Source organism: Balaenoptera acutorostrata, chromosome 8 (assembly GCF_949987535.1).
Source record: "Balaenoptera acutorostrata chromosome 8, mBalAcu1.1, whole genome shotgun sequence".
Taxonomy (NCBI): Eukaryota; Metazoa; Chordata; class Mammalia; order Artiodactyla; family Balaenopteridae; genus Balaenoptera; species Balaenoptera acutorostrata.
Window position 1 is genome coordinate 38850854 of NC_080071.1, and position 22494 is coordinate 38873347.

General features: G+C 39.5%; 1 protein-coding gene and 1 non-coding gene across 11 annotated transcripts in view; both read left to right on the forward strand.

The window, feature by feature from the left end:
* Positions 1-22494, forward strand: part of OSBPL6 (oxysterol binding protein like 6) — a 211579-nt gene that overhangs the window by 155962 nt on the left and 33123 nt on the right. For 7 of the 10 annotated variants that reach the window (XM_007190403.3, XM_028168576.2, XM_057551089.1 and 4 more), the window contains 6 exons: positions 99-269; positions 2834-2966; positions 8723-8826; positions 9390-9482; positions 13920-13994; positions 19198-19363. In XM_007190403.3, coding sequence (XP_007190465.1) covers positions 99-269; positions 2834-2966; positions 8723-8826; positions 9390-9482; positions 13920-13994; positions 19198-19363 — 742 coding nt within the window. The remainder of the gene's footprint in view (positions 1-98; positions 270-2833; positions 2967-8722; positions 8827-9389; positions 9483-13919; positions 13995-19197; positions 19364-22494) is intronic. The other 3 variants (XM_057551090.1, XM_057551091.1, XM_007190404.3) reach the window with 2 other exon arrangements.
* On the forward strand, positions 19635-19778 carry LOC114238881 (small nucleolar RNA SNORA79). Its single transcript, XR_003624132.1, has one exon. It is a non-coding gene; the product is annotated as a small nucleolar RNA SNORA79 (small nucleolar RNA).

Sequence of the window (22494 nt, forward strand, 5' to 3'; positions counted from 1 at the left end):
AGTTTCTCTGCCAATATCTGGGGAAATCACTTGCCTATATCAGTGGTTAACAGGAGATTGGTTTCACCATTACCTACTCCTCTTGTTTATTGTTTTAGGTGAAATCCCAGGACTGGTTTGATGCATGGGTCTCCAAACTGCGCCATCATCGATTGTATCGGCAGAATGAAATTGTGAGGTCACCACGAGATGCTAGTTTTCACATATTTCCTTCAACCTCCACAGCTGAATCCTCACCAGCTGCTAATGTTTCTGTTGTGGATGGAAAGGTATGTCTTTGTTATCTGAAAGTCAGCCCAGCAATTTCTTGGAAAATTATGCAAACATGTTAACTGTGTGTCATTTTACAAACCAGAAAGAGAAGGTTTGCTTTGTAAACTAACCCTCAGAAGACAATCATGATATTTACCATCAAAGTTAATTACAAGTATAGATTAGGTGGAAATGTGGACCAAGAGAATTAACAGTTTTCCTTTCTATGAATGGAGTACATCTAAATTGTATGTGGCTTTGTAGGAATATTAGAAAGTAGAGTGAACATTTGGTTAATCAGCACCTAGAAATTGATGTCTTCCTGGGTGGTAATAAGAAGACCACAAAGTTTTTAAAGTGAAACTTGGTTTTTTGCCTTGAGCTGTAATATATACATGACCATGAGAGAGGCCAGTGAATTTCCCCATGAGGTTAACGCAAGTGGGCTAGAGATTGTGACAGTAATATAATATATTTGAATATAATATATTTGAATGACTAGGCACTGTGTTTAAGCATTGGACATTCATTCATCTCTAGTCTTAAATATACCCAAAGCTCAGAGACAGTAAAGAATTTTTCCAGAAGTTAAATAGACATTAAACAGCTAAGCCAAGATCGGAATCTTCATCTTTGTTTCCAAAATCAGTGCCTTTTTCATTATACCAGGTACCAGATTAAGGGAGGCTGAAGCCATTCTTTCGGCTGTATTAAGAGTTCCTTTTCTGTGTTGCTGAAAAGCTAGAGGTGTTGCCTGTTAAAAACCAAGGTTAAGACAATAGACAGGGAGACAGCTATTTCTGCCTTTGCCTCAATAATTAAGTTTTCTGAACCATAGCCACATTGCACTGCCCAGGGGTCTTCCGGTTTCTCACTTGGCACCTGATATTGAGAATAGAGACATCTGTGAATAACTAGCTGCCACAAGGAGTTGAGTTCAAATGTGTTTCAGTGAAGATTCTGCTTTTCTCTCTTTTCCTACATAGGGATATATGGAATAACATATCCAAGTTTCCTCTGCAAAGCATTGAAAAACCTTATGGAGTAACTACAAGACTCATCAAATCAGATTAAATGAAACACAGCTGTATTTAGTTTTTGCTATTTCGATGGAAATTGCTTACCTAATTTTTGTTAAATCCCGTTAATTGTATTTCACAAGGCTCTCAAACCTTATTTCATTATGGAATATCTCTCTCCTAGGAATCAGGGTATTGGGTTAACCCTAGTACTAACTGCTTCTGAAATCAAAGGAAATGAACCAGTAGGTCGGGGTTATTAGGAAGTAGGGCACTTACTGAATGACCCAACACAAGATGTGCAAGATAGTCCCCAAGTTTCTCTGGGCCTCCTGTGTTCTCATCACAGAATAGAATGAATCCCAGAGTTAGTCCAAATTAAACAAGAAATGTATCCCAGATGGATATTTAAAAAATATAAATGTTTAACCCTTTGGTTCTTCCAACTTCTGCCTGTGTCTTTGACACAGAGTGTTGATAAAAGACGTACTATTTTCATCCCTTGTGTTATTTATTAAATAACTTGGGTGGCATCCGAGAATGGTGAACTGAAACCAAATCCTCCCCACTGTTTGCCTTGGAATAAGAAAGCTCTTCAACTCTGGTTTTCATAGATCTCTTGCTCTGGTTACAAATGACATACCTCTGAGATCTAACTCAGTGAAAGATTTCTGTTACATTTATCAAAATGCAGTAAAGAGTGAAAAGAGCTTTTTATCACTTTGCTTGCATTCTAAGCATCAAATTATGAGACTCTCAAATGTTAATTGGTTTGTGGCCCTGTGCGGGTAATAAATAAGTCTGGGTTTGCTAAGTATGCATGTCCTTCACTTCATAATGATTTAGAAGAGACACAATCAGTTGTAACTGAATATTAAAGTCAAATATGGAGTTTTAAAGTTGTTTCAGCTTTGGGGGAAATAAGTTTCTGCTTTTTTCACAGTGTTTACTGTACTCACTTTAGTATCTACATACTTCATACAACTTTTATTTCACATAAAATCCCTTTAATGGAAAGTCTATCAGCTATAGGTAATAATCACTTGCCAAGACTGCCATTTTATATGTTACAGTTTTCAATGTGCATTCACAGCATGACAAGGTTGCTTGCTGGTGGGTAATGTATTTAAGAATCACAGGTAGTTGATGAGACCATGAGTTGATCATAAGGGTACAGAGAGCGTTCGGAAAGGAAAGGCCTTCACTCATGAGTTGAGTACTGCAACAAGGACACTGTATCAGCTGTAACTTACTGAGTAATGCAAAACTATTGACAATTTGAGTTCACATGTCCTTGCGAGTATGAGATATAACATACTTGAATGTTGTCCCCTTTGTTTTTTGGTGGAGATGGCAGCTTAACGAGTGCCGTGTCGTTATTGCTTAGAAATGTTGGCTCCTCTGAGCTCATACCACATTTAGCCAAGAGGCTTCTTCCATATTTTGAGCGTGCCTTTTTGTTCCTCTCTTTTTTAATGTCACTTCGAGTATACTTGTGTTCTTTTTAGTAACTTAAATGTACTATTTCTGCCTAACCATACGCGTTTTTTTATTCATTGTAGGCGCAGCCGAACAGCTTTCCATGGCAGTCCCCTTTACCATGCGGTAGCAGCCTCCCTGCAACCTGCACGACCGGGCAGAGCAAAGTGGCCGCCTGGCTACAAGATTCGGAAGAAATGGACAGGTGTGCAGAAGGTTAGTTCTTGCCCATTGTGGGCTCTCAGGATGAGCCAAAGAAACAGACGCAAAAGGGGCAAATTGTGGGTGCTGTACCTTTCACCCCCCAAGCCCCCTTGATTGCCTCCAGCTTTTTTTTTTTCTTTTTTTCTTACTTTTATATCCCAGATCTTCTCTTTGCCATGTCTCGGGCTTCTTACCTGTCCGTTCTCCTGCATCCTCACAACTCCTGAATCTGGTTTTGCCCTTACCCGCTTCAACCCTCTCACTTCATCGCGTTAGCAGTTCCCTCTGGCTTCGTTAGCCTCCCACACCCCGGACCCTGGGGGCGATCACCCAGCTCAGCGCTGCCTCAGGAGCACCCTCCAGCCTCGCTCCTGACAGTCTACTAGGTCACTTACACAGCTGCCTTCTCTGCTGCTCCGTCTGGCCCACAGAACAGTGTATGTTTCCCAACAACCAACAATAAACAGCAAAATTATACTGATCTTAGATCCACAGTTACCTGGTAGTGGTGTTCCACTATGGATCGGTTATTAAGTGCTCCGAACTAATACGTGATTCTTCACTGTACCATCTCTCAGCCTCTTAATCTGCAGAAACTTTCTCCTTCCTTGAAATGAGCCTTAGCACATTGGTCCAAACTGGATCCACAGACCATTTCCAGTCTGTGAGACAACTTTCATTTGACCTTCAAAAATGAACAAAACAAAACAACACAAAAACAACATAAGTATTTAATACATCTAAATTGATTTAATTTTTAAATTATCTTGAGATGATGTTGGGCCTAACATTTTTGATATTAAATTTTTTTCTTTTATGAAGTTCTGGTGAAAGGAGATGTTACGTTATTTTATGTCCTCACTTAGAAAAATTGAAATTTGGCAACCTGTGTTCATGCCCCAACCAATTCTTTTTTTTTTTTTTTTTTTGCTTTACACACGTGTGAACTCAAAGTCTGCAGCATTTTTATTAGCCCTCTCCACATTCCAAACTTAATCTTTATGTGAAAATATGACTTGAAGGGAGATGTTGTATTCATAAAGTGTGTCCAGCTAACATTCCATGAAAAGGGTTTTACTTGAGTATATTCACAAAACACACAGACATTACTTTGCCTTTATGAACTTCAGGTTGGGGAAGAGGCTGACCTCACTGTCCTAGACACTGCAGGCTTGCCTCTGCGGCGGTTCTAGACCGTCAACCTCTCCTCTAATTTCTGCCACTTTGCACACGCTTGTGGAGTTTAACCTGGCCACCGACATTGCTGAAAAGATTGAGAGTGTCTACCGGGACAAAGTCCATTCATGTGACCAAAATAAATAGACATTGACCTTGATGCCAAGAAGCCCCTGGCTGGTGGGGGGATGTCTTTGTCTCCCTGTGTGCTTCAGATACTCTGTGGCCCATCCCTGTGCCCTCTCTCCAGTCTCGGGGGTGACCCTGCTTCTCCCCATCCTGATCTCTCTACCTGGGTCCTCGTCCTGCCATCCTGTTCTCCTTCAGGATTAAGTGTAGTGATGATCTCCTGTCTTGAGAACAACCTCAGTCTTTCCCACTTCAGTCATTCCTGCCCATAGACTTCAGCTTCTCTCCCATGATTTGACTTTGCCCTTTTTGCTCTGTGGAAGAAGCATTCTTGGCAGCAGGACGTCACCTGCTTTCTGCTGTGTTCTCAAGCCTCCTCCTCTGACCCGCCCTGCAAGACCTTCTTTAATGAGCCTCCTCTTTTAGGCCCCATGAAGTTTTCCTTTTTTTTCCAACTGCTTCTTCTCTGTTTCATTGGGATTCTCCTCTGGCCAACCTTGGTTGTAGGGATGATCAAGATTCAGTATTCTGCTTTTAGCTTCAGTAATAGTAACTGTAGCTTGTTGAGTGCTTATATGGGCCAGGCACTGAACTAAGCACTTTACATATGTGGTATTTTATAGATTCTCACAATAGTACCAAGCGGGAATTTTGAACCATAATTTTATAGGTAGAGAAACTACAGCTCAGAGAGGTGAAGTAACTTGTCCAAGTTACACAGCAAGTACTTGACAGAGCTGAAGGGCTAACCCAGACCAACTTGATCCTAATGACTCTGCTCTGTGCTTTGGAGATGACAGACATGCTTCTTTCTAGTTTCAACTGCAGTCTCTGTTTTGATGATGGTAGTGGTGGTGGTGGCGGCAGCTGATAGGTATGGGGTGCCGCAGGCACTGTTCTAGGTGTTTTAAGTGCGTCGACTCATTTAATCCTCTCAACTCCACTTTACAGGTGAGAAAACTTAGGTACGGAGAAGTTAACTCACTTGGACCCAGTTCACACAGCTAGTAATGGTGGAGCTGGGATTCAAACTCAGGCAGTCTGACTGCAGAGCATATGCTCTTAATCACTGCACCATATTTCTCTCAAAAGAGCTGAAAACTCTCTTTAAATTTCAGACCTCTGTATCCAGCCCGTGCTACATTCCCACCCCCTCCCTTGCCGTGGACCCTCTCTGTCCGTACACTCGGTCACGCCTTCTCCTCAGCCTGGCTAAAACCAAATCCTCTGTGTCCTCCGTGAAAATGGTCCCAGTTCCTGGGCTCCCCTGTTTTTGTCGGTGCTGCTCTCATAACCACTCCTGAAGCCTCTGTCATCTCTGACTCACCCACACTGTTCATCCAGCTGAGACTGAGTTCTGTTATTTCTTTGCAGACTTCCCCCATCTCCCCTCCCCCTCATCTACCCTTCCTCTGGAATTCCATTTCTGTTGTCCTAGCTCAGGCTCACCCTTTGCCCAGTCCCTGACCGGTACCCGCACCCTCAGCCTCTTGCTCTGTGGCTCCGTCGCTCTTGGAGGCTCCTGGGAAATTACTGTGTTTGGACATGTTGGCATCCAGTGCCAGCACTGAGCAGCCGTTGTCCCATTGCCCTCGGCTATGAGACGTAGGTATTGCTACTGTCCCCACTTTGCAGATGACGAAAGTGAAATGCACGGAGGTTAAGGAGCCTGCTCAAGATTACGCAGCTGCCCCAATAGAGAGGCTGGGACTCCAGCCAACCCACATTTGACTAATCCCAAAGCCATTCTTTGTTCACTACATATAATAGTCCCTCAAGACCACTATTTCATAAGATAACTTTTTGCAAAAATCTCTTCAGGTGGTTCTCCGTGAGCTCTTGGGCTTTAGTCCAAACTACTTAGCCCAGCGTTTAACATCCAGCTTTCAGCTTTCTGGCCCTGCCTACCCTTTCAACCTTGCCTTCCATAGGCCTAATTAAACTTATTTGCTATTTCCTGAACGTGCTTGCATGATGCTGCATGGAAGAAGGCCTTTGCACATGCTGTCTTCCCAACCTGCAGTGCCCTGTCTGCCCTCTCTGCCCTTCTCCACCTTCCGGTTTTGCTGAAGCCTTTTTATCAATCCTCCAGACCCACAAAAGGTTCTACTGTCTCTTATAAATCTGCTCTGACAACCTCAAACCACAGTAACTGTCCCTTTCCTGAACTACCACAGCACTTTTTTTTTTTTTTTTTGGTCTATTTTGATCATTTCATAGCATCCCAATATTGAGGTTGGTTGCGTTTCAGAAGTTCATCAAATAACATCTTCTTGAACCCATAACATAGCACATTTATAGTTCCAGTACTTAAAGAGGTTAGCTATTCATAGGTCTGGACTTCTGTCAGTCCAGATCTCAAGTATGTAAGGGAATTTCTTGGCTCTTGGAGAGCATTTTTTCCCATAGAAACAAAATGTTAAATTAGTATTTTATATGCCATCCTTATGTACCAGTATATGCCGTCACTAAAATGGTACGTAATAGTTCAACGTACAGATTATTTATTGTGTACATTTTCTTTAAACCAGAATGTAAATTCCATGAATCTTATTTTATTGCTATATTCCCTGTGCTTAGAACTGCGCTGGGTGCATAGTGTCTTCCCAGTCAGTGATTCCTAAATGAAATAGTAAATGGATAACTTTGGATATACCTTAATTTATTTAACTATTCCGCAATTGGACGTTTCTTTTTATTTTTTTTAATTTAATTTTTAATTTTATTTTGGAGTATAGTTGATTTACAATGCTGTGTTAGTTTCAGGCGTACAGCAAAGTGATTCAGTTATACATATACATATATCTATTCTTTTTTCAGATTCTTTTCCCATGTAGGTTATTACAGAATATTGAGTAGAGTTCTTTTAGAACAAGGTAGGGATGATGAGAAAGTAAGTAAACTGCTAGATATTTAAGTTTTAAATTTTTTACTGTTATAAACTGTCTCAACAGTCCTTTCTTGGCATAATATTTCCTTTTTCCCAGATTCTAAAATTAGATCTAATTTAATGAAATTCTATAGATTTCTTTTTTAAAGGTATTTTTATTGTCTTGGGCAAGTCCTTATAATCCTTACATACAAGCAGACACTTAAGCAAGGAGCGAAATTCTGCCAGGGGTCTCATTTCTTCCATGATAGAAGTGTCAAGGAATGGTGTGCTTGTTCCAAGTTAAGGCCCTAGAAGAATGATTAAACATAGTGCAGTTAATACTCCATAAAGACCATTTCTGGTTTTCATAGAATTTTCTCACCTCCCATCTCAGTTGCTACTTTCATTAGGAAGGTAAGAGAGTAAATAGTACTGTCACCACTTGACAGGTGAGAAAACTGCAGCTGAGAAGTGTAAAGTAAATCAGTGTCTCCCGACCCTTAGTTTTGGATCCTTTTGCCTTGAATCGAGTTCATTCACCAGTTTCTCTTTCCATTCTGTAAGAAAGGATTTTAAGCCCCATTTCTATATCTCTATGCTACCTGCATACACCATTTGTGTAGAATAATCACAATTATTTAGGAGAATTAATGTAATATTTACTGGATAGAAGCGTTAATGGATAGGTAGTGTTAGATAATGTCCCTACCAGCATGGTGCTTGTGATGTAGTGTTGTTCTTTAAAAGGCAAGTTAAAATATAGGTCTCTTCTAGCCAACTCCTTTCTCCTCTTCTCTCTAACCCCTGCCTTCTTTCTTTGTACTAATTTTCTCCCTCATTCCTTCCCGTTTATCTTCTGTATTGCCTACCCTTCCAAGTCACTCACCTTATTTTCTTTGTGGGGGGCGTGGGAGGAGTACAATGGTGTCGCCTCCCCTGGGATGGGGAGGGGGTGGTGGAAGGGTCCCAGCCTCCTCAGTACTCTCTTCCGTCACCTCCGTTGGGCGATTTCCTTTCTTGAGGAATTTAAAGGCCACTGATGGCCAAGAGTTCCCTGGAAGAACAACGGCAGCACTTGAACAGCCCATGTAGGGCTCCACCCTAGGGCAGATGCTGCTGAGAGATGGGACCTGCGGGGGACCTGGCCCCCGACATATTGCTGCTGCCCTGCTCTCTGTAGAGTGTGCAGAGATTCTGAGTCCTATATGAAGACCTTCATAGCAGGCAGACACATTTCCTAACAACAAAACTGTACAACTGCTGAGGTTCCCTTGAGTGTGCTTCTGATGTGACAAAGGCCACCTCAGCAGCAAAATGAGCACACCCCATTTCACTGGGATTCTAATGGCTTTCTACACTAATAACTGTTCATTTGTAAGAGTGGGTTTTGAGGTCATCCAATAAATAATCAGTGGTTTTATGGTTCTAAACCAGAGACCGGTTCTGTTTTCTTTCATTTGCCAGTATCATCATTCTATAAACACAGATCTGCCTCATCATATTTGCCATAATTTGGATAGAGTGCCTTTTATTATCATCACCACCACTCCCTGCCCAGTTGTAACATATTTTAATTTCTGATTTGTATTAGACCTTGCACACTGCCAGTCAAACCTGGTGGAACTTAGCAAACTCCTGCAGAATTTGGAAATACTTCAGAGAACTCAGTCAGCGCCTAACTTTACTGACATGCAGGTAAACATTTTACTGCTGCTGGTCAAAGGACCTTAAGATATTCACTCAAAATTTTTACTGGATTGTTCTGTGAATATATAAGGTAACATTTAAAGGGAAATAACTACAATAAGGGTTGGTTTATATTCTGGAGTTATTCTTAATACTTTTGAATCTTGGTGTCATTGTGTTAAGATATATTTTTTGAAATGTTTTACATTTAAATACAAACTAACTGGAAGAAGTAAATATCTGAATCATTCTTTCATTTTTGTGTTGCATTAGAAATGATAGTTATGAAGACATAACTTAGATACTCTCAGAATTATTACTGTCTTTTTGTGTAGCAAAAACGCTAATCCTGTTTTCATTTGGTATAGCAGAAAAATATGTTTTATGGTTAAGTTTTTATCTCTGCTTTTAATGCCCACTGTGCATCAGATATACCTTTATCTCCTGGCTGGTTTGCTTTAGGCGTCTAACAATGATTCTATACTAACTTTCTGTGCTCTCTTTGTCTATACCTGTATCATCTGTGTTAACTTAATAATGCTTTGTTGCTTTTAACTATTTGTGTAATGTAGGCTAACTGTGTAGATATTTCAAAGAAAGACAAGCGGGTCACAAGACGATGGAGAACAAAAAGTGTCAGCAAAGATACAAAAATACAACTGCAGGTACAGACTTTACTTTTCCTTCATTTATACTTATATATATTTTTAAAAATATTAGTCTGTATATATCAATTTATAGAAGTTGAAAAGTTTAAAGCAGCTTTTAACTGCTTTAAAGCTAGTGCTTTTCAGACTGAGTTATATTATCTAAAGTAGTGAGAAATCTATTCTTATTCTGGCATAAGTAAAAAGAATTTAAGGTTAAAATTATGTAATATGGCTGTAAAGTGGCATTTTCATCCTCAATTATGGCCTTTGAACCATTAAAACATATTTTAACAAAAAGTCACCTTAAAAATCTAGACTGAAAATCAAATGGGTTGTAATGAACATTCATTTATATATACTAGATCTTAAAAGAGGCTTTTATGTGTTAATGCTGTCCAAACTTGTTATCTATCAATAAATGAGATGAGGACTGCAATAGGTTAGAAAGTAACAAACCTGGGTTCTAATCTAATCACTGTGATTTCCTGGCAGTATAATCTCGCATTTCTGTTAAATTTTCGCGGCTTCCATTAACTCCTGAGTAAAGTGATGGAGTTTACTTAATGATCTCTGAATTCCTTTTCAACTCTAAAATTCTATGATTCTACAAAAATATTATTGGCCATCAACAATCACTTTTAAAATTTGAACTAAAGTCTTCATGGCTGTGATAAATTTACTTGAAATTCATTTTAAATAAGTTATTTAGTTGAAATGAATAGTTTAAAATTTCTAAAGTAAGATCATTTTATGTCATTGCATTGCAATGATACAAAATATGGCAAATGCCTAAAATCCCTTAAGTCAAAATTCATGTTACTTTCAGATCTTTAAGGTTGAATTTTTACTACTCCAATTCTAGCTATATATTATAAAGGACTCTTGCCCTGCACAATCAAAATTAGACTTATGATTTTGCTTTTCTTTTTATTGCACTATAAATCAATCTATATTCTAACACAGAGGTAAAAGGGAGTGCTTTTTAGAATTCTTCAGTCTTTTAAATAAGAACATAATTCTTCCTTAATTCTGGTTTTATTGATAACATTGTGTTTTAATTCTGAATGCATGAATAACAAACTCTTTGTTGCTTTGCTTGCTAATCTGATATATTTGAAAATAAATTTTCACAAGCACTAATGATCGGTGTTTTTTTTTTAGTTAGAATGTCCACATTCTATGAACACAATTTTTTGTGGTCTTTTGTTCAGTATGTTTCTGTGCGTTTTCCCTTCTTTTCAGAAAATTAATACTATAGAGACAAATGTGCCAAATGACTTCACAAGAAAATTACCTAAAATTGCTTTTGAGCACATGATTGTCTAGTTTTGTGGTGGTCGTTTTTTTTTGTTGTTGTTGTTTTTTAAACATGGTATCTATGGTTATCATAACCAGGAAAAAAGAACCTTAATTATAAGTAAAATAATTGAAGAAGGCCAGCATCGTAAGAACATATACATTTGTGGATAGATATCATTTCAATCTTGTTTTTATAAGGTATCCCATTGAACAAATTCCCATTCACAGCTGTGGTCTGCAGTAGGTCTGTTCTCAATGTGTATGAGTGCAATGCCACTGGCTGTCCTACTATGGTTACGAGGCCCACCAAGGTCCCCATATCACTCAGTTTTTTCTGGAGGAAACAGAATGTAACTCTGAATAGCCCTCCTATTCACAGGCTGTGCTTTTCAATGTGTGAAGAGTTTATGAAGATTTTTTTCTGAGTCATCAAAAGAAGTTGTTCAAAAAGCAGGAGAATATTCTCCATTTCATATTCCTGTCACATTTTGGGGTGGTTTGTTCTTAAATTTTCATTTATGCTCTTTTGCCTTGTTTCTGTTTTGCCAAAGAGTAACAAAATGGCCCTTGTGATTCTAGTTTAATTATTTTGGGGGGAAATTGAAACCACCTCATCCCCATACTCAAAGAAAACGTTAAACTTTCGAAAGTAGATTTAGTTCCAACTCCAGTGGAAATACATAGACTGAGAGGTGGCGGTAAGCTATTAATCATTCCCAGAGAAACCTCACTTCCACTTAAACTGGTAAAACAAAGGACCATAGGGTGAATGCTGCAGAATTTAGTACCATCCCTAGACGTTTTCTGCTCACCCAAACCAACAGACCTTCCCAGGATCCCTCAGGTTGCTCATTCTCTATCACTGAGGAGTTACTTGGAAGTTTCTTCACCATGCACACCTGACTGGGGAATCTTAAAATCAGCCAGGGATGACTATGACTAATATGAATGTCATTACTCATCAGTATTTTACCTACAGAAAGTCATAGCATTTATTTTTACTGTGGTGGATTAAACATACCCACCACTTTCTCCCACCCTAATACACAGGTTTTTCCCTCCTGTTTTAAATGTTTCTTGACCATCAGAATCCCATCTCATGATACCAAGTATTTGTTTTGAGCCCATAATCATCTCACTACTTGAACCACTTTCTTCATTGTTGTGGCCAACTTGAGAGATGTTTTTGTAGTGAGTGGCTCATTTTTCATCCCCTCTATCGTTTGGAACTTCTAGACCACCAGCCATTTATGCAGGAACCTAGACTGCCTGGTGGTGGTGGTGGTTATTGTTCCTGCTATTGTTGTTATGGATCTTGTTTTACTGAAGTTTGTATGCAGCATTCTGTAGTAGTTGTAATTTTTGAAATAATTATAAAGTAGATCATTTTAAAAATTGACCTTAGGAAAGTAAAAATGAAGAACATGTTATACTGGATGTTTGATTGCTTAGTCTTAGGTAAGTTAGATTATGCTATTGATTTGAATGTGAATGTTAAAATTTGGACCATATTTCTCCTTGAAGCCACTGGGAAGCTAGCTCAAGAATCCATCGTATAATTCATTGGAAGCAATAGTTGTCCTAGACGTCTCTGTGGAATTACCTGTTAGAAAAAATACTTCCTGTGTCCCAAAGCTCAAATTTCTCATTCTCATAAAAATCTCAGTATCATCATTATGCAGTAAAACAGTTTGGTTGTGTTTTAAATGAGGTGGAGGAGGGCAAGAAGAGAATGATTTTATAAGGGTTGCTGTAGAAGAGATTGCTGTTACATTTCCTGTGTTGCTAATAGCATGCATTAAATACTAGATCCGTAGATATTGGAGAGAATGAGGAATAGTAGGAGGTATGGGGTAGCAGATAAATGATCTGATGTCATTCATGTGCAGCTGTCCTAGATCTCACAGATGCTCAAATTACACTGAAGAGTAAAAATATATTCTTTCTCCTTTTTTTTTTTTTTAAACTACAATAGGCATAAAGGAATTTTGTATAGGAAATGTTTTGTCTAGAGCAGATTATGTGTGTGTGTTTGTGTTTAATAAACATATACATATATGTACACAGAAGGTTTATGACGATTGAGAGAAATGTGAATGTAATTTGGAAAATTAAAGAGAATTGGAGATACAATAATTTAAAATATTTTTCTGTTATTCCAAAGACTAACACAGCCATGCTGTTTTTTTTCTCAGTCTGACTGTTAGATGACTCTGAGAACATTTCAGCTAATTGGAACTGAAATTATTGCTCACAACCTTGAAGAGTCAGGGTCTGTCAAATGCAGCAAAATTGAGTTGATTAGAAGGCAGTGTTATTATCCCTTTATCATGTCCACCAAAAAGAGAAGGAAAAAAACAAAGAAGGAAAGAAAGCAAGCTCTAAGATTCTTCTACTGATTTATGCATAGTTGCACATCACTAAATGAAGCCTATACTTTCAGATTTTCATAGCTGATTTTTATAGGTGTTATCCCAGCACACTGAGCACATTGAGATTTTTTTCCTATGTTATGGGGACTGGCTTCCTCCTTGGAAAATTCTTCAACCGGAAAATCAATATCATTCTTAATATTGAATCCCAGAGACCTTTATAGTAGGAAAAAACATAGGGAGTTGAGGATTCCTGGTATCCTTCCCCTTACTTTTTCCTCCCAGCAAGAAACAAAAAATTCTTCCAGACCAACAGGAGGCTCTCATTACAACCTGTTTGTTTTAGCCTTTGCACATTATTTATTTAGTCACTTTTCCCTGAACTCATTTTTTTTTTTTTTTTTGCTTCGATCTACTAAATAAATGCCTTTTGGCTTCGTAGAACATGGCATTGCATGAATAAAACAAGACGTACATTTATTTTACCTTGAAATCATAAGCTCTTCATCACTTCATAACTTTCCATCTCCTTTTGGGGTAGGGATTATATTCAGCAAATAGATTTAAGTGTTTGGGTGTTCTACCATGAGAACAATAAACTTTTCTCACAGCATGAATGCCCCTCCAAGCTATTTTCAATGCTAAGATTTAGCAAAAGTCAACTTTCAGTTAAAAATTCTCCCTCTCCCTTGTCTGATTATCTTTCATCCTCCCATATCCTGTCTTCTCCCTCCCCCATCCCGTGTTTTCTCCTCCCTCCTCTTCTCTCATTCACTGTCAGGAAGGGCCATCTTCGAAGGGCCAGTTCAGCACAACTCGGCGCCGGCAGAGGCTAGCAGCAGCAGTGGCTACAACAGTGAGTGGATTTCAATCTCAAGTGGATGTTTAATGAGAATGAGAAACTGTGTACTAGCGTCACCCTGCCCCGCATTCTAATGGTGCCCCTCGTGTGCGATGGCATCAAGCACAGCCCTCTCCTGTGTTGGCGAAGCTCTCGCACGTTCTCTGGCTGTCTTTGCAGTGCCGGCCTCGCACACAGGTGTTTGGGTTTGCAATGGAAAACGATCATGGGATCCAGATCTCTACTTCTACTCTCAGTGTGAGAAACAGTTTAAATTCAAGGATGCAAAACGGAGTGTGTGGGCGATTTCCTGAAACGATGTGGGTTTGGGGGTTTTTCTCTTTGTATTTTTTTTTTTTTTGCCATACTGATATTGGAACCTTTGCTAACTGATTTCTGTTTTTCTAAGAAAAGCCATGTTACTACAGACATAAATTGTGCTTTTTTGGTAGCAATGTGACTATTTGAAAAGGATGTGAGAGTAAAGAAATGAGAGGGTAAGAAAAGGTGAATTTTGATGTCATCTCTCAGCGGCTACCCAAACTTACACTTAGCAAAGGAAAGTTGTTTTCTGGAAAGAATATTGAGCTGGAAATCAGAAAATATAGTGTGGAAAGGAGAAAACCACAAAGTTAAATGGTGTTTAATTCACATCTAGATGTTGGTTTGGCTTTTTGTTTTTAAAGAGAAAATAGGATGGATATTAGGAGGATAGAGGAAGTATTGAGATATATAAGGCAAATAACTAAAACTTAAAATTGAATAGAAGCTGCTTAGAATAGTGAACTGCCACGTGGAATATAAAATAGAATATGTAAACCAAGAACCTTATGCTGGATAAAAATAAATCATAATATTTGTTTAATCATGACATCCTATCAACTTTTTATATACAGAGTACTGAGTTCATGGCAAACATTAATTTTTTGGCTATTACGTAAGATTTCCGGAATTATCATAGTCTTGCTCTTGCTGCTGGAGGAATGTATTTTAAGACTAGAATTGCTGAAAAATATGAAAAGATTTTGGTTGCGTTGTAGGGGAATGGATACTGGTGTATGGATTGTTGGTTTTCTACTTTATAACTAGTGACTGACTCTTGATTTATATCTGGGTACTTAGCTGGTTTGTTTGAGAGACAGAAATAATTTGGATTATGAAATGAACAAGTGACATGGAATTTATTAGGCACTGACTCTTAAACTCACAGCTTTGTGAACACTTGAACAAACAAATTTTTGAAATTGATTTCATGGTTAATGTCTATCTTATGCATGTATTCAAATACAGATGAAAAAAGTATCTGATACTGACATGGTAACAGACTCTGACAATAAATCCATGTAAAATCAATTTTTAAATTCTTAAATGTAACCTTTCATTTACAAAATTCAGAAATCCAAGTGATTATTAGAGAGAGAACAATATCTCAGTATGGAAAGGGAGGGTCAGTCATTTTATGAAAATACAAATGTTTCCTTAAATAATGTACTTCTAAGATGGCATGCAGGGAAGTGTTGTGTTTGTGTTCATTTTTTGATTGCAGATACATATAGTGAGTATAATAAAACTGAGATTAGAACCTATTTGAATAGGTTGATTTTTTTTTTTTTAGTTGGGAGTACAAGAGAAAAAGCTTTTGAAAGATGGAGGTATTAATGCTCACCTCCTCCAGGGTAGCTGTGACCACAGAGGTTAAGAATAATTTAGAGCGTCTAATGAGTGAAGCTGGCAGCATTTAGTCATGTATTCAGGAATAACTAGAGGGAGTGGTTACTCTAAACCCTCCAGGATCTACAGCTTTTAACTCCATACCAGAGCAGGACAGCATCTAGCAGGACCTCCCGCTGGCTTCCTCAGCCCCTCGCCCACATCTCAGTGACCTGTCGCTGGTGACTCAGCCCTCCTGTTTCTTTTAGTGCAGTGGTTCCCCTTTATTCCCTGTCTTTCCTCTTCCCAACAGTAAAGGTAGCCCACACATTTGGAGTCTGTCCTGTCCTGCTAGTTGCCTTTTGTCTGGAATTCTTCCAGATGACTCCAGCTATTTTTTCTCCTTGCCCACTTAGGTGTGTAGGGCAGCTGAGATTGCTCCCAAAGACAAGTACACCCAAGATGTTTCAGAGATTTATTCTTGTTGATTCTTAGCACCAGCATCCATAATGGTCCACTTGCGCCATCAGGCAGGCCCAACGGAATAGGGGGTTGGAAAGGAGAAACGCTGGCCCCTCCCCGTGGAAGGACCCCAAGAGTCCCAGTGCAGTCAGTACTCCACACTGGCATCCCTGTCCATGGGATGCAGAGTAACAGCAGACTTTTCACATTCGCTCCGTGAGTTGTGTATGCTCAGTATCTTCCTTAGACTTGCTGTTGTGTGTTCTCTTTTTTATTCATGTTCACCACTGCTAAATTTCAGTGCCAGTAGCTCACTGTCAATCTATTTCTCTTTTGACTTCTTTATAGACAGGTGATAAAAGCATCTCCTAACAGCCCCCTTCCAAACTGCAGTTACTGGTACCAGAATATTCCAGGATCAGGCTTCCTCCCTGTCACAGCATTGCAAGGAAGCCTTGGATTTCTTTCCTAAGGAGGATGTGAAGTTGCATTTCCAGCATTGAGGTTTCTCACATACAAACATTGAGAGTTGTAGACAGCCCCACTCCAGTCATCACTGACAGAGAACCTAGTTACCATTTAAATTTTCAAATCCCATAATACTCAAATTGATGAATAAAAAACTGAGTAAATAAGTCCCCAGGCTGAAGAGATATTCAGTTGGAGTTAGATTAATACATCTCAATTTGTATTCTCAATTTCATTTCATGAATTTTTCAATTAAAATGATCCATTCCACACACTTCTTTTAACCAAAAAAAAAAAAAAAATCAATATAAACATTTTCAGTCAGAAGTATATAAATATTAGTTTTCAATGTCCCAGGGAACTGTTTGATTGCGGTTTGAATAGAGCATTCCAAGTCCCTTTCCCTGTGGGTTATATACAGAATCATTTTTACCGTTTTAATTGCCAATTTAAACTTCCATTATGTTCAAAATATAAATTTGTAACATGTTTTTCTTCTCAGTGTCTGATTCCAACTTTTAATAAAGAGCCCATTATCTCAGGAACAAGTCTGTGTCCTCACTGGACTCCCTGGGCCTCCACTACACCCTGGCCTCCCATCACTACTTCTCCCCCAGCCTCCCTGTCCAGTCAAGGGAGGAGACCCCTCTCCTACGCCATGCCCCTCCTCGGAGTGTTGAGGGCACCTGAGTGCAGATAAAACCCTTTTGTTGATCCTCAACACATTTCATTCCCCACCACCAAACACGCACATTCCTTTTTCTCAAATGCTCTTCTAGTTCCTTGCATCCTGAAACCATATCCTTAAATCTGCAAACTCCTTGGTCTATCCATTTCCTCAAGTCACAGTCTCTGCCCATGACCTCCTAATCACCAACCTTTCCATGGATTCTCTCTGTCCCTCCTAGAGGGCCTTGGGCTGACTGCTCTTTCTAGATTTAGCATCACCACAGTCAAGGACAGAAATTTTCTTTATTTGTCTTTAAATATTCTTTCACATAAACCCCATTCCCTTATGGATATCCTAAAAAACCTCAGTCATTACTGTCACAAAGTTGCCTGGATAGGATTCCAGCAAATTACTGAACCCAAGGACTCCATTTTCTCAAATGGCTTATCTGCCACTTTTGTGTCTCTTCTCTGGAATAGCCAGGAATTCAGATCCTGATGAGATAAACAAGCTGTTGACACCTCCCAGCCCAGTGTAGCCAAGGCCCCCATGGGGGATGAGGAGGAGTTACTTTGATGACTCCAGATACCAAATGCTTCACATATCATGTATTAACATGCTTAGCTTAGCGCAATTGGGGAGAAAGCTTCATGCCCGCTTTCTTTCCCAGTAAGCCTTGGATATCTTTTGAGATAAATAACTCCTTGCCAGGACAAAGCTACATCCTAAGGACCCTCTCCAGTCTCAACTGCCCTCACCCAGACCCACCAACTGCAGCTTAGGCTAGATTTTTGGGGTCTCTCCATCGCCTCCATCCTCTGTATCCTCCGTGCACAGGCACATGCTTGCTTGCTTGCTCCCTCCCTCCGCTCTTTTTCTGTCATGAGGTTTAAAGCTAAATAAAACAATGAAAAAAGGAAGTGGTTCTGACATACATGTACATCAGACAAGATATTGGTTCCTTCCTCCTACAGCATATTTTCTGTTAGGTAGAGGGTGTGAATTATCTTTTAATTTATACAAAATTCAGCTTGTGGAGGAGTCTAAGAATCTGATTCTTGAAGATAATTGAATGCATATCTGTGTAGTAAGAATCAGGGGAGGTTACTGGTAATCTGATTTATAAGAGAAATTGGTATTCTCATTTTCCAAGAGTGTTTGGCTGACAGCATTTGTAATGGTCAGGTAGAACCTTCTAGAAGGAGAGGGAAAGGTGCTTTGCCTCCACCCATCAGAAGCCTAGCCCAGATCCAGCCTGGGCAAGGAAGTACCTCTAGCCATTTGGGAAAATCTATAGGAATATGACTTTTTTTTTACTTAATGCTTTTCAATATTGGCCAGTTCATAAGCCATGTTTATGTAACATACAAAGGTAAACTACAGTAACTTACATTTCATTTACAAATACATCTTGATGAATCAATTTCAAATTTAATTGTGAGTCCCTTTAAGCCATTGTTATATTTAGTATTAAACTTACTTATGTTTTATCTCATGGCAATGGAGCAAGTGAATCTTTCTGTATACGCACCTCTTGAATTTTTACCTGTTCAGTAAATTCCTGCTCCAGGCTCAGAAAGAAGTAGGCATAAAAAGTGCTCTGACTTGAGTACCCAGACTTTGTGAGAGAAGGTCAGCTACATCACAGTTCAGACTGCTTTCTGCCAGCCCTGTTTCAGTGGGTTCAGAGCTGAAGCTTATCTGGGATTGTGCCTGTTCTTCCTGTCATTGTGTAGTCATCTCTCCCTGTGACAGTGAAAAGCCAGTGAGGCAGTGGCAGTACTAAATCAACTATGGGAAATGAGATTCCTTCCTACCCAGCCACCTGCACAATAAATGATTACTGTCTCCGAGTGTGTCCTCAGGGAGGAATCTATTATTCTGGAGGCTGGAAGAGATCTTTTCTGTGTAAGAGAGGGTGGAACAATGTGCTGTTGCTCTCTAATAATTTGTGTCCTCCCCTTTCAGGTTCCTTTCAGTGCTACCATGTCCCCGGTTCGCTTGCATTCCTCCAACCCCAACCTTTGTGCAGATATTGAATTTCAGACTCCCCCTAGCCACCTCACAGACCCTCTGGAAAGTTCAATGGATTATACAAAGCTTCAAGAAGAATTTTGTCTAATTGCACAGAAAGGTAACAATAAATATAATGTGCCTTTGAGAGAAGCTCTCTTCCTTGATGGGAAGTTGCCATTTATTCTCTTATCCTTGTTTAGGTGGTCATGGTAGAAAGGTCAAATGGTTTATATATTTATTGCAATTCTATAGACAATATGCAGTGGGATATGATGCCCACCTCCTGAGAGAACACACATCATAGGGTTACAGTTTTGACTGAGTAAAGAAAGTAGCATTGAGGGTGAGAAAAGGCAGAAAGGCAGAAAGACAAAAAGGGTGTTAACCTTTGATGACTGTTCTTCCTATTGCCTTCAGGCCTGGCACTAGGATTGTAGGTCATCATAAATTAAAATTTGATTTTCTTCACTCAGAGAATATTAGGATAATGGGATTATCTATTTATTCTCTGAAATTTGCGGAATCAAACACTTAGGGGGAAAAAAAGACATTATCCTAGGCAGGTCAGCAGACACTACTACTCAACATCTGTTTTTCATCATTTAATACATACTTGTGAGTTAGCCTTAGCAAGGGAAAAAAAGAAAAGAAACAGATTCTGTTTGAAACTCTTTTTTTATTAAACGACATAGTAAGTTTTACTTTGCAGTTTGTGGGTAAGGAGTTCAGGAAGGCTCAGCTAAGCAGTTCTTCTGTGCCACGTGGCATTGGTTGGGTTCCCTCAACAGTATTCAGCTGCAAGCTGGGCTGAATTGTTCAAGGTGTCTTCACTAGCACTTGGGTTGGACCGCTGGGAGGCTGCACACGACTCTGTCCCTCTCCTTCTCCCTCTCCATGGCAGCTCAGCGCTCCAAAAGAATGGAGTGGATTGGAATGGAAGCAGCCAGCTCTGGACCTGAAGCACTGTCCCTTCACTGCACTCTACTGGTCAGAGCTTCACAGGCCAGTCCAGATTTGAGGGGAGCAGAAGTCCACCCCACCTTGGAGTCTCTTTTTTGATGTTAAGTTTTCAATAAGGCATGTTGCAGAAGTTCAATTGCCGTCATCAGGCACAGAGAGTAAGCGTATAATAAATAAGAAGCAGGAGAGTGGAGTGTAGGTGGATTGGGCAGTCTTGTCTGTGTTTACCATGAAGAGCCTCAGCTCCCAAATTAACTCCCTCCCCTTATTGCTATAGTATTTAAATTTCAGCCGCTGAAACTTTGTGTGTGTGTGTGTGTGTGCCTTTTGATAGTACCTTCCCAGTCTCTTGGAGAAAGACACACATTGTGTTGTTTTCGGTCACTAACATCTTATTATGAATTAATCACATTTATTTCCTCTGGGCCCACTGGTAATAGGTTATAAAATATTCTTGAAAATGTGTGTTAAATGGAACATCTCAAGTACCCCCCATAATACTCAAGAGCCTAGTGACTCAGGAAAGAAGGGGCACACACTGAGGACATCTCTGGGAATGCTGAAGTCAACAAAAATGTATAGTCTTAAACCATCAGCAAAGATGTGCTAGCAGAGATTTCTTTAATTCCACAATCCTGAAGCAATTAAACTATATCATCTCCCTCACCTTTTTTTTTCTATAGATTTTTCAGTTGAGATTCTGTAAGGCCACCTCTCTTTCACCTGCTGTTTTACTCCTTGCACATTTTTATTGCATGTCTTAGCTGGATGCTAATCATGTCATTAGACTAGAACAATGTTATTCTGTTTATGTAACAGCAGAGATTTATGGCCAGGAAAGCCAGTAGCTTTACTTCTAATGTGAGGTTATAGCAGCAGGTAAAATGAGACAGCAAATGTGTAAATTAACTATAGCACAGCTTCTAAAGGAAGATGGGTAAATTTGAAGGTAGCCCTGGGAAAGCTTTGTGTATTTGGTTGCAATCCGGAGGCTTTCAGGAAATCCAAGTTTCAACAGAATTTTAAAGCCTTTGTTGAAACAACATATTTTCTTTTCAGTTGTGCTAGAAAAAAAAGGGGGGCTTTTCTATGACTATTGAATGAACTCTTTAGGAAGAATTATGGATTTTGAAATGCGTGAGAGTCCGCTTTTAGAGCTGCCAGTTGGGTTAACATATTTCAGCTATCAAGTTATTACCTTAAAATTGATAACTAGAATGTAGCATATAAATCAATAGATTGTGAGTCCCTTATGATCTCACCATTTTTCCCCTTTAATTCAGGCCACTGTTTTATGCTAAATTTTTCCATTTCTTTAAAAAAATCCTTTCTGTTATAAGGAAATCCCTTTTAGAAGACTTTGCATTTTATAGAAACTGTTATTGTGAAGATAGGAGTTGGAAATTCAGCCTTTTTGTGTTTCAGAATTAAAGACTGCCTTGGATTTTTACCAATGTATGTTGTTAGGTATGCAGAAATGGCAGTGGAGGTTGTTTTTATTGTTGCTTTTATTTTGTTTTATTTCTAGCTCTATTGAGATATAATTGACATGTAGTATTGTATAAGTTCAAGGTATACATGTTGATTTGATACACTTATATACTGAAAATAATTGCGATAGCTAACACCGTACCATTTCTTTTTTTTTTAATATTTATTTGGTTGTGCTGGGTCTTCGTTGCAGCAGGCGGGCTCCTTAGTTGCAGCTCACAGGCTCCTTAGTTGTGACTCACTGGCTTCTTAGTTGCAGCACATGGGCTCCTTAGTTATGGCTTGCTGGCTCCTTAGTTGTGGCAAGTGGGCTCCTAAGTTGCAGCATGCATGTGGGATCTAGTTCCCTGACCAGGGATTGAACTCGGGCCCGCTGCATTGGGAGTGTGGAGTCTTCACCACTGCACCACCAGGGAAGTCCCACCATTTCTTTTTTGTGGTGAGAACATTTAAGATCTACTCTCTTAGCAACTTTCATGTAAATAATACAGTGCTATTAACTATAACATCATACTGTACATTAGATCCCGAGAACTTATTCATCTTATAACTGGAAGTTTGTACTCTTTAAAAACACTTCTGAGGGCTTCCCTGGTGGCGTAGTGGTTGAGAATCTGCCTGCTAATGCAGGGAACACGGGTTCGAGCCCTGGTCTGGGAAGATCCCACATGCCTAGGAGCAGCTGGGCCCGTGAGCCACAACTACTGAGCCTGCGTGTCTGGAGCCTGTGCTCTGCAACAAGAGAGGCCGCGATAGTGAGAGGCCCGCGCACCGCGATGAAGAGTGGCCCCCGCTCGC